Below are 12,893 nucleotides of genomic sequence, written 5' to 3' on the forward strand. Positions count from 1 at the left end.
CTGTATGGGGAGTTCCCGCCTCACCTGCTTGCCCCGGTAGAAGAGCCGCTGGCGGTCGGGGCTCACGCGGAAGGTCTCCTCGATCTTCTCCCGCAGGCACTCGATCTTGGTGAGGCGGCTCAGGTCGTCGATGGTCTGGGTCTCCGTGCCGTCGATGGTGCGGACCTGGATCCACATGGTGCGCGCCCTCCCGCCCGCTCGGCCAGCCGCGGGCAAAGGAGGGGAGACCCGGGCAGGGGGTGGGAACGGGGTCCGCTCCGCGGGTGAGCGCCCGCGGCGTGAGAGGCGCAGGGGAGGGGTCCGGAGGCTACCCCACTCTTTGTTCGGCCCGACGGGGCAGGAATTTCAAACCCCGAGGAACGGGCGCGACCCTACCGCCGCAATCCGGGCCGCCCGTCCCGCTCGGCAGGGTGCGGGAGAGGGAAGAGGAGCCGAGCAGATCCCACGGCGCTCCCCGATCCCGCCGAGACAGCGTGAATCGTGGCGGGTCCCGGCGGGCCGGCGGCTACTGCGATGAGCCGGGAGCCATCGCCCGGCCCGGGCACTGTTTACCGGGGAGCGCCGCCGCGCACACATGGAGGTCACGGCGCCAACGCCGATCTCGCGAGAACGCCCGGCGGCGGCCGTGCAGACAACACGGCGGGGCGGGGGGAGCGAGGCAGGCGCGCGGCACCACCACGCCCCCTCCTGCCGCGCGCTCCGGCCGGCGCGCGGCCCCGCCCGCTCCGCCCCGCGCGCTGTGCCCGGCCGGCGCGCGGCATGCGGGGGGAGGGGTTGGCGCGCGCCGGGGAAGCGGCCGTCGGCGTCTTCGCGGCGGCGCGCGCGGCTGTGGGCGCTGTGAGGGCCCTGTGCCCGGGCTGGCCGGCCGGGCCGCGCCCCGGGGCGCTTCCGAGAACGTAAAGCCTTGATAAAGCTACGTGTAATCGTACCCCAAAGATACAGATTAATCCTGGCGGTGGATGGAAGTACCCTAAAGATACAGATTAATCCTGGCGGTGGATGGAAGTACCCCAAAGATACAGATTAATCCTGGCGGTGGATGGAAGTACCGGGCGAGACTAGAGAAAGCAAGCTTCCTTTAAGTATCTTTGAGAAGGATCTGGGGATTCTGCTGAACAGTTTTTACCAAAAACTGGTAAAAATAAAAACTCCTTAATACCATTGTAGCATTAAGGAACAGGCATTCCTTATTCAGCCAGATGCCCAGAGGTTTCTATCCTCTGAAATATTGTGCAAGCCGAGTACAGTAAAAGTTCCCGTTTTGCATAAGATTCATTGATTTTCCCCGAATAAACATTCATATGAATATCGTTTCCCTACAATCATTAATATATGATCCCTCCACTTTACACTTCTGTTCTTCTGTCCTGGGGGTTTCTTTGGTGGCCCCTGGTGGTCACTGACCCTGAAGTCATATCTGACCCCCTGGTGAACTGGTAAAAAGTTGGCACAACTGGCTGGTTGCTTTCCAGTTCTTCTTCCTAGAGAGTAAGTATTGTATGGTTCCATAGGTCAATGGTTTTTGAAGTATAAGCATTGTATTAACCCACCAGGTACAAATGATTTTTCATCTGGCAACTTTCCCACCCTTTGAGACTTGTGAAGTTTGTCTTCCCTTCAAGCCTTCATAAGCCCCACCTTGCTTTTTTGCTAACATCATATAAGTTCCTTGTGTTGCGTGAGAAATCATGTTTTTTCAGCAGCTTAAAGCAAGTATCATAATCACAATTATTAAAATGGTCACAATTATACCTTGCAAAAGCAAGGCCCACCAACAAGTCAGAGCAAATCCAAGTCCTTTAAATACATTACTCAACCAGTTACTTTCTAATCCTGCCCTTAATTCTCTTCTAGATGCAGCAATATTATCCTCTCTATCTTATCACAGTTAAACAGTCACATTTGGAATGTGAACACAAATATTGTTGTTTAAATTCAAGCAAACACATACTTCATGTAACAGCAACAGATCTAAAGCCAATCTGTTTTGTATAGCCGTTTTAGCTGTGGTTTGCAACTGTTCATTTATTTTAGCAAATCAGAAGTGAGTTGCATTTGCTAAAGTTTCCATTTGTAGAGTCAAATTGTGTATGGCTAGTCTATTCCTAAGGGCAGATAATTGAAGAGTAAAGATAGAATCTCAAGTCCGTCTCACTATAGTCTGTGTACTGTGATGTTTCCAAGTTTCATCATGTTTAACTTCTCCCCCATAGCTGGGTTCCCAATGGTAACTCCTTCCACAAGGGACATAATGTTAGTACTCCTAGTGTCCACTATGCTCTTGATTCTCTTAATGGTAAGTGTGTGGTCTATATTCCATTTGGGTCCTAAGGATTTTATGATGTCCTGCTGACAGTCTATATCTCTCCAAGTCACGCTGTTTGTTAGGTGAGACCAGGCATCATTTAGAAAGGGAGAATAATTTCTACAAACACATCCCAGCCTTAAAGCCTGGGCCACAGGCATGAGCTGCTCTACCTCAGGATTCCTACTGATGCAAGCATATACTTGAGTGCAGTTACACTTTTCCTTTCTATTTCTCTATTTCCCAAAGTGTTTCCTGAAGTTTCAGTTCCATTATCTTATACTTTAATTGTGGAGGTACAATTACCTGCCCACAAGAGGTTACCAATCAGCTGCTGGGATTTTCCATAACTTTTAATGATGGAGCTGGCTGCCCATCCTGATCACTATAATTTGGTTTTTATTCTAGGACTTACAACTTTTTGCTAGGTATTTTTCAGCTACCTCTTTGGCTGTTTTGTTAGCTAATTGATTCCCTGTTTTAACTGGAGAGTTTCCAAACTGGTTGATGGGCTTCACAAATGCATTATAGCCACTCCTTTTGACTATTCCACACTATGTAGTAATTAACTAATTTCTTTTCTATGCTTCAGAGGAGACCCTTGTGCCTGTAACAATCCCCTTTACTTTCGTATGGCTCCATGGGCATGTATTATTCCAAAACTATATTTTAAATTAGTCCATATGTTTACCCTTTGTCAGCACTAAGTGTAAAGCCATTAGTTCTGTTTTTTGTGCTAATTTGTTCTTAAGTAAAGCCTGGACTTCTATTACCTGGATCAAGGTTACCTTTGCATACCCAGCTGCCCATCTTCCATTTCATACCATGCTGCTCCCACCAGTGTATAATTCCAGTTCCAAGTCCTGGATAGGATCACTATTAAGGTCCAGTCTTAGGTTCAACATTGTCCTGCTCCAGTAAGGCAACTTGGTATTTTAGTGTCCTGCTAAGAAGGTTAATAGATCTTGTACACTTCTTGGCTCCAGAGTCTGACAAATTACTTCATTTTGGCTGCTTCCCAAGGTTTTTGGCCACTTTTTCCTTGCAACGTAAAAAAACCCTAGTTATATTACTGCTTTGCTTTTTTTCCCAGTTTGTGCCATTTTCTTTGACACCCTGTATCCAGATTGTGTAAGAAATTTAACAGACTTACAATAGCACCAAGGCACTTCCTTCAGTTTTGGTTGCTGGCAGAATATCATCTATACATTGTAGTAAAATTCTGTTCAGTTTTTCTTTTTCCAGCTTTCCACTTTCTTTTGCCAGCTGATTGCCAGATGTAGGGGGGCTGTTTTGAAACCGTGGGATAGCTGAGTCCATGTTAGCTGAACCTTCCACTCAGGGTTTGGATTCTCCCACTCAAAATCAAACAACTCTCCAGCTTTGATCATCCAGGCATCTCATTTGCCCATTCCAATGGGCTTACAGCATTCTCTGCCTCCTCTGGTATTTCTTCTACCTCATTGGATTCCTGTAACAAAAAAATCTTTATCTCACTGGCTTTTATTCAGGTATTTGAATTTGTATTTCCTTGTTCAGTAAAGTTATTTGATTATTCAGTTTTCCCAGTAAATCTCTTCTCAGCAAGGGGATGGGGCTTATGCAGAAATTGTTGTGTCCCCCACTGTTTTCTCAATTTAAATGGTAACAGTTGTAGAAAGAAAGGCCTGTTCTCTTTCCTTCCTCTCACACCTACAACACTTTCTTGTTCCAAGCTAAGTTTTCCTCTGCATGTATTCAGTACCAAATAAGGTGCTCCTATACAAATTTTAAAAATTATATGTTCATTCCCCAGGAATAATGTAACCAGGGCCTCAGCTGAGGATGATTCCCTGGTCCCCTTCAGGGGAATTATTAATTTACAGTCATGAGCTTACTGATTTGAAGAGCTAGGTTTAGGTTTCATGTCTCATTTTCCCTGGCCTGGGAGCACCAAACTGCTAAAGTAAACTTCAGCCACCAATTATTACAATACTCAACCAATTGCTTCCAAGTGACAGGGGTTTTGAGCCAATGTGAAAAATAAGCCACTTGTATTAACCCACTAGGTGCAAATGGTTTTTCATCTGTCAGCACAACAAGCTGTCCATGAGCCATCAGTGTGCCCTTGTGGCCAAGAAGGCCAGTGCTATCCTGGCGTGCATTAGGAGGAGCATTCCCAGCAGGTTGATCCTGCTCCTCTACTAAGCCCTGACAAAGCTGCATCTGGAGTGCGGTGTCTGGTTCTGAGCTCCTCAGTAGAGGAATGACATGGGGCTCCTGGAGCAGGTCCAGTGGAGGGTAACTAAGATGATTAAGGGACTGGAGCAACGCTTTTATGATGAAGGGTTGAAAGAACTGGGTATATTTAGCCCGGAAAAGAGACAACAGAGAGGAGACATCATCAATGTCTCTAAATATCTTGAAGGGGAGGTGCCAAGAAAATGGAGCCAGGCTCTTCTCAGTGATGCCAAGGAATAGGACAAGAGATAATGTGCAGGAACAGATGCACAGAAAGTTCCATCTAAATATGAGGAAGATCTCGATACTGTGTGATTGACCACTCACTAGAGAAGATTGCCAAGAGAGATTTTGGAGTCTTCCTCACTTGCAATATTCAAGAACCATCTGGACACACTCCTGTGCCATGTGCTTTAGGGTAGTTTACTGGAGCAGGGAGGTTGGACCAGATGTCCCACTGTAGTTCCTTCTAACCTGACCCATTCTCTGATTCTGTAAAGGGCTCAAAACCTTCACGTGCTGCCAGTTTGATTGGGCATTGTTTTATTGTCTCCAGGTCTGCTTCTGGTTTGAGTTCTACTTTTAAGTGGAGTCATGGTGTTTGCTTTAGCTGGTTTCTTTGAATCTCATACAAGAGGGTTTACCCCATTAAATATTGCTTCTTGGATGTCATTCTCAGGTTCTTCTGAGGTCTGAGTCATTAGTAAACAGGTTCAAACCTTCCGTGACTTTTCTTGTGGATTGTATAGCTATACAGAGTTTTCAAAAAAAAGTTATTTGAGCATTTAACTTGCATTAATAAATCTCATCCTAACAAGGAGAGAGGATATTCTGGCATATATAGAAACTAATTAAGCAGTTTAGTATCTCCATTTCTGCACTTTATTAGTTGTAGGAATGGCTGCAAAGCTCTTCTTTCTATTGTCCCAGCAACTGGTACTTTAACTTTGTGTAGCTGTCCCTTACAGATAGTTATTACTAAACATGGGACCCCTCTACAAATCAGATATCTCTTGTTTAATTCCCTGGTTTTACTGGAACTAGGGTATCTGCTGGAGATGTCTTGATATTTTCCCCCAGTCAGCTTTACTCATTGTCCAAAAATCCTCCAATATCACAACAATTACATTTCTAGTTAACCCTTCCTGCCTATAAATAATGCAAGGATTTAGGGCAGAGGCAGGGCAGAAGCCTCTTTTAGACTGCTGCCTAATGGCACTTGTTTGACCTTTTCTAATACCATTCTCTTTTCTTCCATAGTAGAAAGGTATTCAATATACATATCCCCTCCATTAGAATTATAAGTCAGCACTGTCATTTCCAAAACTTCCTTCAGGATTCACTTGGTAGGAACCAAAGATCATTTGCAGGTCAACAAATCTGAAGTGTTAAAAGAGACACATGTAAAAGACTGGCAGACCCTCTGCTTCAACTGATTAATTGAAGGGTGACTGTTTCACTGGCTGGGAGTGAGTCTGACCCAAGTCTGGCCCACAATAGGACTAAAATTCTCCCCACCTCTCATATGCTTTTTATTTTGATATATATCCTCTTTACCCATCCCTGCCCCAATGTTATATGTAATGGAAAGGTGGAAACTAATGCTCACACATTTCAGTTCCTCCCCTCCGCAACATAGTTGATGGTTTTCCTCCTCAATACATGGCATCAGCATATCTCATCCCATTTTACACTTTGCAGAATATAACCCAGAGGGATACAGGAAGAAAAAAACCCCCCAAATTACTTAGAAAGCAATAATGTCCTCTTTGTGCAAGGGTTGTGCTAATGAGGAAATTAGGTAATGCTAAAGGGCAAACTGACTGAGGAGCACAGTATGTATGGGGATGGGGGTGACAGTAGTGCAAAAGTTATTAGACTTAGTACAGAAAGGAAAGGAGTCAAGAATAAGAAAGGAAAACATGGAAGAAGTGAGCAAAGTGGAAAGATCTAATGTTGGAGGCAAACTCAAGAAATTAGTGACAAAAAAGCATAGATTGTATACAAAGAAAAAACTGACATGGTATTTTGTAAGACAAAGCTAGTTTTCTTAGAAAAAAATTATAGAACAAGAATGAAAAATAAAATTAATCTTAAATAAATTGAGAATGACACAACGATAAGCATGATTTTGTTTTAAAGTTGAGTTCTTTTATGATGTTCAAAAGTTCAAAAGAAAACCATGATACGTTTTTGTTTTTTGAGGTAAAATAGTCAAAAATAGTTTAAAATTATGGGATGAAAAGTGGGAACTATTAGAATGGGACCTTTGCATATGTAGTAATTTTAATAGTTTTCCATGGGTAGGTTGCTTTAGCATGAAAATAAAGATAATTGGTCATTTGAGATTATGTTTGTACTGGTATTTGAAATGCTGCCTGAATTCTTTAAAACACTGTAGATTGTTTTGCAAATTTTATTTTTGCCAGTAGGAGACCTCTGTAATGACCTTAACGTGGATAAAGTAATGATGATAGCAGAGGAAGCAAGCAATTAGCTTGACAAAGAAAAAAATGTGCAGGACATGTGAGGAGGAGGTGGAAGAATGGAAGCATCATACCGAGAAAAGAAAGCAGAAAGAAGCCACTGGAAAAGGGAAATATGCGCCACAATTTTAAGAAGGAGTTATGAAAGGGGAGCAGTCAGCCGAAAAGGAAAAGAAAGGAAATTTTTTTAAGAACTTATTTTTCTGGACAGCCTTGTAATGATTTGCAGGCAATGTAATGACCTGCGTGGATGTTTCACTACTATCAGATGTGTTGGTGGGTCTTCTGGGAATGAGGAAGAGAAGAAGGAAACTGAAATTGTCCTTCTACTGAGCTTAGCAGAAATGTGTCACTTAACTCCCATGAAGTCAATGTGACTGTTTCAGCATGGAAAGAAGAGAAAAAACCAAGATGGCTGACTTCATTAGCCTAATTTAAACTTGACGAAAAGAACAAAAGCAAATGAAGTATAATTGTTACAGATGAGGCAGAATGCATAAGCACAGTATCCTATATGTAGAGTTTACTGGGCTTTTCATCCTGTCAGGAGAGTTATGGAAGACAGAAAAGTTGTGACAGTAAGAGTTCATAACAAATATTTCTATTTGATTATAATGGGAACAGAACTGCTAACAACTCTGCCCCATTAAAAATGATATCTGTAGCAATGTTTCTTCTGCTAGAAGGGTTGAAGCAAAAGTTGTTAGCACAAGTGTGGGCTCTGTGACAGCTGGAATGAGAAGTTTACACTAAGCAGCCTAAGAGTTTAAGGCAACAGAGCAGTGAGTGTTTTTTACCTTGGTTATTAACTAAAAGTTATTTTTATTTACAGTGAGAAGAGTCCCTGTGCTGAGGACTGTACAACCTGAAGCACGTGCTGCCAGTTTACATTGTACTTGTTCATGGAGTGGTGTATTTAAAGCTCAGAGAAGTAAAATAAGCCTTAAATTTACTTTCAAACTATCTGTTTTTATAATATTTGCATACCATTTTTTCTGTGAAAAAAAGTAAAAAAAGTAAGGAGACTACATCATTCTAATAGGCCTCTTCCAGAACTGATTCAGAAGTTCACATTGTTTCTTCATGTATCTCTGCTGTTTGATGGGTAGTATCAATGCTAAATGATTCTCAAATTTCATTAATATGAAGAACAGTAAGAGTTGTTCTACCATAATCACAAGAGAAAAGATACAGTGGGACTTGCTGGCATGGGACAATCCATAGGAATTTGAGAGAAAACAAGAGGAGATGTTTTTTGATAAAACAAATGAGGCTCAAACAGTCTCATATTTAGCAAAGGAGGTGGTAGTCAGGTGGGGATCACTTTCTTCTCCCAGGTAATAAGTGACAGGATAAAAGAAAATAGCCTCAGATTACACCAGGGGAGGCTTAGATTGGATATTGGAAATGCATGGATGTGACTATTAGGGACATGGTTTAGTGGTGAACATGGCAGTGCTAGGTTAACAGTTGGACTTGATAATTTTAGAGGTCCTTTCCAACCTAAATGATTCTGTAACCTTACCTCACCAACTGAAGTAATTTCCAGTTCCAGTTCTTGTCCAAACTCGATACAATGGCATCACGTTTAGCCAAAAACAGCAATTTCTTGTGGACTAAGTATGACTGTAGGGCAGCAGTGTCTCGTCAGCAAAAAGAACAGTATTAACCCTAATTCTTAAAACAGCTCCCAGTAAAACAGCACTAAGACTAGCTCATCATTCCTAAAGCTTATTCCCAGATTAATATAACCATAATACATCCTAGTACATCAAAATCTGCAAGTGCAAAGACTAGAAATAGCACATCAGGACACTTGTTTCAGGTATAAAGCTAGGTGTAATGACATGTCTCCATAATTTATAAGTATTAGTATGGGTTACAGCAGTCTATTTCTAGGTCTTTCACTAGCTCAACAATGCCAGCTAATTCTCCCTGAAATGCTAGCTCAGCAGAGCCATCTTCCAGCCTGATCTAGCTTTTCATCCATAGCAGATCCATCCTTTACTGTAGAACATCGTCCTTTGCTGCTTTTCCAAACTGAAATGCTAACCTCATGTTACTGTCTAATTAAAGACAATTGCTTCTTTTGTGTCTGTTAACCTAGGAAGGAAAGGTTCTGGGTTTGCAATTGTTTTAGTACATATGTTGACCTCTGACAATTAGTAAAAAAACCCTCTACCTGCTTGACCCCATAAAAAAACAAGAATAAAGTTGGTACTTCTCAAACAAGGTTTTCAATATTTGCTTGAAAATATGGAAGGGACAAATAGGAAAAATATTTCCAGCAATTATATCTTAATTACAAAAATATTTACTTATGAAGGCTGAAGCAATTAGTCATCAATTAAGGAACACATGCATGCCAAATTTTAGGACTTTTATTTGCATAATATATGAAGTTTGATCTGCTGAAAATGTATTAATTTATAAGGGTGTATGTTTTCTTATATAGTGATCTGATTATTAATTAAATGTCTGAGAGAAAAGATTTTCAAAGCTGAAACTGTGTACCAAGGACAGAATTTGTTTTTCTTCTCAACATCATAAGCTCCAGAAAATACAAGCAAAGGAGCTAGAATGTCATTCATAATCCAATTGTCACTGCAGTATATTGCTAAGTATGAGAAAATAAACAATAATCAAAATCAAGGTGATGCATACTAAAAATGACTAGGTATTGCAAATATGTGTAATATAAGGTCAATTGAAATTACACTATACCTATTCTTATTTGATTTTGTAGATTCATAAAACCATAGAATAATTTGAAGGAACATTTAAAGGCCATTTTAATCTAGCTCTTCCCTTTGTAATGGGCAGGAACACCTTCCACTAAACCAGGTTGCTCAAGGCCTCGTCCAGCCTGGTCTTAAACACTTCCAAGGATGGGGCATCTACAACTTCTCTGGGCAACCTGTTCCAGTGTCTCACCATCTTCATCATGAAAATTTTCTTCTATATATCCAGTCTGAATCTACCCTCCTTTAAACCATTGCCTCTTGCCCTATTGCTACGGGCTGTGCTGTAAAATTTGTGCCCAGTTTTCTTATAGGCCCCCTTTAAATATTTAAGGCCCCAATAATGTCTCCCTGGAGCCTTCGCTTCCCAAGGTTGAACAACACTAACTCTTGCAGCCTATCTTCATGAGACAAATGCTCCAGCCCTCTGGTCATCTTGGTGGCCTCCTCTGGGATTTGCTCCAACAGTACCATGACCTTCCTGTGCTGGGACCCCAGAGCTGGATGTAGCACTGCAGGTGGGGTCACACCAGAGCAGAGTGGCAGAATCCCCTCCCTGACCCTGCTGCCCACACTGCTTTGGATGCAGCCCAGGACACATTTGGCTTTCTGAGCTGCAAGTGCTCATTGCTGGGTCATGTCCAGACTCTCATCTATCAGCATCTGCAAGTCCTCAGCAGGGCTGTTCTCACTCCCTTCATCCAATCCAGCCTGTGTTGGTACTGGAGGCTTCCCCAACCCAGATACATGACCTTTGCGTTTGAACTTGTTGAGTATCATGATGTTTTTGTGGGTCCATTTCTCAAGTCTATCAAAGTCTTTCTGTATGGCATCCTCTCTCAGGTTTGTCAACTGTACCACTCAGCTTGGTGTTGTCAACAAACTTGCTGAGGCTGCCCTCAATTCCTTCCTCTATGTCAGAGATAAAGATATGAAACAGTAGTGATCCCAGTAAGGACCCCTGAGGGACACCACTTGTCACTGATGTCCATTTGGACATTGATCACTATTCTCTGAATGAGATCCCCCAGTCAGTTCCTTATGAAATGAACATCCTTCCATCAAACCATTTATTTCCACTTTAGAGGGAAGGCTGTTGTAGCGGCACCATGTAAAAGACCTTACAGAAGTTCAAACACATCTCATCCGTAGCTCTTCCTTTTCCACTGATGGAGGCACTTCATCGTAAGGGACCTATACATCATTCTGTCAAGGCTTGTCCCTGTTGAAGCAGTGCTGATTTTCTCAAACCACCTCCTTGTCCTCCATGCGCCTTAGCACAGTTTCTAGGAGGATCTATTTCATGTCCTTCCCAGGCACAGAGCTGATGATGACAGGCAGACACTTCCCAGTGTCCTCCTTTGTACCCTTTTAAAAATGGGTGCAATGTCTCCTTTTTTCCAGTCACCTGGGACTTGACTGCCATGACTGTTCAAGTATCACAAATAGTATTTTGGCTGCTACATCAGCCAGTTTTTTCAGGTGTCTGGGATGCATCTCATCTGGTCCCAGAGACCTATGTATATTCAGGTTCCTCAGGTGGTCACAAGCACCTGATATTCTCTTACAGTTGGAGAGAGTTTTCTTCCCCATTCCCTCCCTTGTGATCCATTCACTCAATGTGTGTGAAGAGAGATTGCCAGAGAGGACTGAGGCAAAAAATTAGTTGAGCATTTCAGTTTGTTGAGCTTTGTACTCATCTGTGTTTACAACTTTGCTCATTGGAAGTGGGGGTTACACTTTTTTAACTTTTTCTTCCGCTTCTGGCTGACATGCCTTCTGAAGTACTTATTTTTCTTTGTGTATCTTGCCAAGTTCTGGGCTGGGTCTTTCTTTGCTGTAGCTACAAATACTGCTTATCTAAACATTTATATTTTATTAAGTTGTAAAGGAGATTACGATTTTATCCCTTGAAAGTTATATTATAATTTCATCTAGTACTTTCTGGTGGCAACAGGATTTATCTTTTTAGAAATATTTCTGTGCCTAAATATCCATCAGACAAGTGATTCATGAACTATGTGCAACTCAAAACAGCAATGAGCAAGACATTTCTAAATGGTTCACATTTGCTCCTCATTGCACAGAAAATTCAGAACATTCTTGTCCCAGGTTATCCTAGGGACAGGATAGAGAATAGCCTTTCAAGAAAGAGGGCTTTGTTGTGCCAACAGTTTATGGGAATCACTGAACAGCACAAAATTTTCTGGTTAAACAGCTAGACTTTTACAATGATGGGTAGGGTGAGTGGGAGTAATCTCAGCACTATTCTATACCTAAAACTTCTGGTGTCAATTGTAGACCTGTGAGCGAAACATTGAAGCTAATTGCACATCATGTGCCAAAATTAGATACCCAAGAAGTACATTCAAAACTGACAATGTGATGACTAGGGGGCTATTTAAAATCAATATGTACAATTTGTGTCTGTCTTGATCTTTGATATAGGACGGAAACACTAAAGGAAGTCTTAAATTCTGTTTTACAACTAATAGCAGCAGCTCAAAGTAGATAGTTCTGGATAACCAGTTACTCAGTTTGCCATAAATAGCTTGGAATTTTCTTTAACATATTTGTCTAAGGTATTTTATACATACAGTAAGGTATCACTTCCTAAAGGTAGTGTAAGTCAGTTCTCCCAGCTGCCTAATTGACTTGGTATAAGTGATTGTGATTTTGGTTTGCTGTGATGGCATTCTGAGTGTCTATGTGTCCAGTGTGGTATAAAACTATCAGCCTTCTGTATACCATGGCAGTGCACCTTAATTTCTGGGGTGGGGGAGGAGGTATTTATATAGCCACACACTTACATATCTGTTATGTTCAACATACACAGAATGAATGACATGTTCTACATATCAGATAGAAACTATAATTTAAGAAAACAGTTAAGACTGAAAAATAGAGTAAAGGCCATATGACCTTACAATACTGAGTAAAAACATTCTTGGACATCAGTGGAATTTTATATGAGTAAGGGATTAAGGTGATTTCTTAAGAGAATGTATCTGTGACTGGTGACAGAATTATCACCATTGTTTTCATGATGTCTTTATCTTAAAATGTTTTTTAGTTATCTGTATTTAAGGGGATTAGCAGAGAGCAAAAAAAGGAAGAATTAAGTAATTTCATACTGCTCTA

General features: G+C 41.8%; 1 protein-coding gene across 4 annotated transcripts in view; it reads right to left on the bottom strand.

Annotated features, from left to right (window-relative positions):
* The window catches only part of UHRF2 (ubiquitin like with PHD and ring finger domains 2), an 82,323-nt gene extending 81,753 nt beyond the window's left edge, over positions 1-570 (bottom strand). For 2 of the 4 annotated variants that reach the window (XM_066180848.1, XM_066180846.1), the window contains exon 1: positions 25-569. In XM_066180848.1, coding sequence (XP_066036945.1) covers positions 25-177 — 153 coding nt within the window. In that variant the 5' untranslated portion in view covers positions 178-569. Of the gene's footprint in view, positions 1-24 lie in introns of all 4 variants that reach the window. The other 2 variants (XM_066180847.1, XM_066180849.1) reach the window with 2 other exon arrangements.
* Positions 571-12,893: the final 12,323 nt, after the last annotated feature.

This window comes from Chamaea fasciata, unplaced genomic scaffold (assembly GCF_029207755.1).
Source record: "Chamaea fasciata isolate MVZ Bird 193981 ecotype frontalis unplaced genomic scaffold, bChaFas1.0.hap1 SCAF_4, whole genome shotgun sequence".
In the NCBI taxonomy this organism is placed as follows: Eukaryota; Metazoa; Chordata; class Aves; order Passeriformes; family Sylviidae; genus Chamaea; species Chamaea fasciata.